General features: G+C 42.5%; 1 protein-coding gene across 1 annotated transcript in view; it reads right to left on the reverse strand.

The window, feature by feature from the left end:
- Positions 1–4,701, reverse strand: part of LOC104397410 (protein unc-80 homolog) — a gene marked incomplete at its 3' end in the record, with an annotated part of 35,573 nt that overhangs the window by 4,630 nt on the left and 26,242 nt on the right. Inside the window, exons 10-11 of the mRNA XM_010007374.1 lie at positions 4,065–4,287; positions 2,548–2,688 (exon numbers count right to left, since the gene is read on the reverse strand). Of these exons, the coding sequence (XP_010005676.1) occupies positions 2,548–2,688; positions 4,065–4,287 (364 nt within the window). The remainder of the gene's footprint in view (positions 1–2,547; positions 2,689–4,064; positions 4,288–4,701) is intronic.

Consider the following 4,701-nt stretch of genomic DNA (forward strand, 5'->3'; position numbering starts at 1 on the left):
AGGGTAATAGTAGCATCAATTTGAAACAGTTTTCTAAGTCATACCAGTTAGAAATATTTCATCACACCACTTGAAAAAAATGGAGCAGTGTGTTCCTTACAGTACCTGTGACAGTCTAAACCATCTTCAAAATGCAAAGGAGATAGATGACAAAGGCAGTGTGGTGTCTAAGTTCACAGTGCTCAGAGAAGGGACCGCATGGCACAGCCAAGCTTAACTTCAGTTGGCTGGCTCAGGTAGTGACAGCATTTTGGGTACACAGGCCTAATTTTACCAAGAATTCACCGTGGTTTTACAACTCAAGCTGAACCCCAGGCCACAATGTTAATAATTTCCCACACTTGGTGCTTTGTAAGTAGGTTTATACATCCTGTAGTGTAGAAAGACCCTGTGTGTCCCACAGTGTTGGTTGGACCACTGTCTGCCAGACTGTACAGTAGCAGGGCTATGAAGTAACAAAGAACCTCTACCAAGGCTATTTAGTGTGTTCTAATGAACAAAATATTATGTATCTAACAAGAATCTTCCAGCACTGACTTGGGGATGGCCTGATATATTATGCAAATAACAACTTGCCTGAGTGGTAACTACATTTCCTCATGGCATTTGCAAACCTAACAGCACTAAACTCGCACTTTTTATTAGGAGAAATGTTCCAAGGCCAAGCATAGTGCCTTGAATTAGGCTACAATTGGGTCATTGATCAGGGCAGAAATTAGCTGCCTGTAATCACAGGATTACTTGCTGGAAAATGGCTGAAATTTGCATGGTGAAGATAATAATAATAGGAAATTTTATATATATATATATAATAATAATAGGAAATTATTTTTCCAATAGGAAATTTTATTCCTGAGCTACCAAGTTTGATTATTATCCACAGGTAGCTATTTTTGTTCCACTAAGGTTTTGAAATGGGTAACAAAAATCCATATCCAAATCCTACATAAAGTAACTTTTCCCATGTTGTGTCTTTATTTCATCATCACTGACAGGACTGACTGCTGGATGGGACTCACAGAGGCAGGGAAGGAGGACTAAAGACTCTTCATTTACATCATACATGCCTGTAGCACATGCCCATGTGCCTGTGACTGTTCTTGAGCAGCTACCTAGGACATAACTAATTTTTATTTCTGCTTTTCGCTGTGTCAGCCAGAAGAAATTAGTTTTTTTATCAAATGTCTCCTGGCCAGGGAAAGTACACAACAGATGGAAAATCATTAATAACCAGTATGCTTGGATATAGTTGGTCACACAAAACAGAAAACATAGCTAATATTTGTACTTACTCTCTAACTACAGAACGGTTCATTCAAAGTCACAGACTATCACTAGAAATAGTATGATTTATCCTATTATTCACATCGTTGCTGCACAATTGCACCTAAGGTGCAACTAGAAAAGTAAGCATTGCATATGGCTGCCTTTTATAATAAATTTGGCTGGGAAACTGGTGCAGTGAGTGGGATTACAGTCTATAGAATGAATGGAGGTTGGGAAGACAAACTCAGGGGAAGAGCTTCACTCAGGGAAGTGAGTGTGGAGATAAAGGAGACATGCTCACACTGGGTCAGAGCTGATGCAAATCCATCCTTTCCCAGACTATTCAGATTTGCTGTGCTAAAGGAGCATGGATCTTTGAGAGCTCCAAGTCTACAGCACGTATCACATGAGTGCATCTGTAGCCTCCTACACATGCTGCCTGACAGCTTGCACTCAGAGAGACTGTGCTCTGCTCCATGGGGTGAGGGATATCCCCATTCCCTCATCAAGGTTTAAGGTTGCAGTTGTCACAAGTGAAGCCCAATCTCTATGACCAGGTTTGGCCAGTAGCACTACACGTGAGAGACAAAACAAATTAACTGTGTTAAGCAACAGGAGCACTGCCAGCAAAGTGCTCTGGTGAAGACAGCCCTGCTGAGAGCTTTCCTCTGCTTAGCTAACATTGTTTGACAAAGGTGGTGTTGCCCTGCCAATAAAGTCTTCCTTCTGGAGCAGACTTCATCCCTCCAGAGGCTCTCCCATCCTGGTCACACTGGCATTGCTATTTCTGCAGAGGGCCCTGAAATAGATGAGCCACAGGCAGATTTCAAGTAAATTTAAAAAGCAAAGCTGCTATTTGGAACCAAGGGAGTTAAGAAAAAAACTGTGATTCTGAGCACAATCCAGAAGCTGAGGACTGTGAAGGGGCATTCAATGTCACAAGATTCTACATGAAACCACTAAAATTAGCAATACCACGTTTCTGCCCAAACTTCTGTGTTGTGTTGTGGAAAGGCAAAAAACCCCCAAACCTTCCCTTTCTCCCTGCTGATCACTGATTTGTTTTTAATTTATTTATTTTTACGGACTGCACCAGATAAACAGGAAAGGTTTGGAACACTTTTCTTCACAGATAAAAAAACAAAGCAAAGCAAAAACCTCAAGAAATGGAGAAAGAAAAAACTATTAGTCAAACACACATACATGGAAACAGTAACACTTCCTCAGCTTCTTGGAGTTAATATTTCAGTGAAACGTTTACTTCCTGATGTGTTAATTTACCTTCTTTGACTGTGTTCTCCCCATGGCTGTTCGAGTGGTCCGGCAGATCGGAGACCAGCGTGTGATGGGAATGTGAATGCCTGGCGCTCAGGCTCTCCATCTCCGTTGCTGTGTCAGAGCTCCCCCGTCTGGTAAACTTTCCTAGGTTGAGGACAAGAACCGGCTATTTAGTTTATTCATCTGAGAGGTGCTCAGAGGCAAGAGTGAACCAAAGTTAGAAACTGAAGGATTGGTGTCAGCAAAGGTCAAGGCCTTCCAGGACTCCATGAAGCAGAACCAAATATTACAGTGGAATATCTCGTGGGGGTTCATTGACATATAGACCAAGAGTACAAACTCTCCAAAGGCTCTTTCCCTCAGTACATACTGATTTAACTGACAGCCACACTGTCACCCTCCAGCAGCTTGAGGAAAACAAGATTGCTCAGCACTGAAAGACTCCACCCTTTGGGGCAAGTTACAGGAATTTTGTTTCTTCCCCCCTTGTTAAAAAAAAAAAGAGAGATATTAGGATGGGGAGCACTAAAGCATAGGATTTGTTGACCATTTGATCTGAAATACATTATTTCACCGAAATATCAGAATGAAGAATTTGCAGGTTAGGTCAGGACAAGAATCTGGAGCCCCTGTGATCAAAACTTAACAAACTTCTTGAGCTACTGAAGGTATCGGAAAGAGGATTTGGATACTAAATTTGCCGTTCTTGTACAAATCTGCAGGTGTTTGTGTACTAACTATTGACAAAACAGATGAGAATCTTGAATCATTCATTTGGCTAAGTTCATTGTCTGGTGTCCCAAAGAGGGACAAGTTTACAATGGAGAGTTTACCAAATGATGCCATCCAAGCTGGTGAAAATGAGAAGGCTCTGGCATGGCCTTAGGCAAACATTTTGCTGCCTATCATCTCCCAGAAAGGGTGCCAGGATGACATCCTATGACATTAAGAGTACGTTTGTGGAACAGAAAAAATGCCTAGGCACTCTTCAGTGAACTTGGAAGCTTGCAGGAGCCAATATTTACATTTAAACACTGTATCTTTGCACTATCCAGACAGTGTAAGTCTCACCATCTGAGATAATACCCTATTTATCTTGTATCCACTTGAGGAAGACTGTGAATATTTTGTGCTGTTCTTCTAATGACCATATATTGCTGCCTCTCCAGAGAGTTCTATTTAAAAGAGAGGGCAACCATTCCCTGAATCTATTTTAAGCTGCAGTTGTTCCACACATTCAGGGAAAGTGCATGGAAGTGTTATAGCCATGACTGCAGGTTGCTACAGTAGCTACTATTCTGATAAAGATGGCAGTTTTCAGAGAAAAAGTGAACTAAAGCCTAAGTCATTCAAGGTCTCCTGTCAGCACAGTTGCTACTTCTCCAAACAAGTGTGTAATGCTGCAGAGCCACGGACACAGGGTGGCGAAAAGATGCATGAGGAAATAGAGTATCTGCTGTTCTATGAATACTCAGGGCAGGAATGACACAGAACCTGGAGCAGAGATAACTCCATCTCACCTAATATGGTGGTTTGCCATCCTCCTCTCTCAAGGCCACGCCGGTCCTCTCCGATTCCAGAGAAGCTGCCGAAGGAGAAAGTGCTGCGAGTGGGAGACACATCCAAATGGTCCTCGTGGAGGAGGAAGGGCACCCCCATCCTTCGCTGCCTCTTCTTCCCAGTATGGTGGAAAGGAATTGACCCTTTTCGCTCACGCTCCCTGTCCTCTTTGCGGCTCTTGAACTGCAGAAAGAAGAGTAGGGATATGAGAGCAGGTAGAGGCTTACAAGCTTGGCAAACTAGCATTAGAAGGTAAAACATAACACAGGTCTGTGGCCCAAGTGTAATGATCCATTCTGAACTTTTTATCTTGCCCATTTATCATGTTAGCAACTATCTGCACTCTGGGACCATGTGAGTATTTAAAGAAACTCAGCCTTGCCCCAGGCTGGGATGAATGCCCTTGTAAAATTTTATGACATTCTCAGATCATGGGCTAGATTTGCAGAATACATGAAACTCTGCTAAGTATCTTGGATGGTTGCAAACCCAGAGCTTCACCAGGTAAAAACATTGGAAAAACTTACTGAATTCGCTGGGACCACAGTAAGTACCAGCACTTAAAAACCAGCACTGCTGGGGTACCCTCTCCTCAAG

This window comes from Chaetura pelagica, unplaced genomic scaffold (assembly GCF_000747805.2).
Source record: "Chaetura pelagica isolate M959 unplaced genomic scaffold, ChaPel_1.0 scaffold240, whole genome shotgun sequence".
NCBI lineage: Eukaryota > Metazoa > Chordata > Aves > Apodiformes > Apodidae > Chaetura > Chaetura pelagica.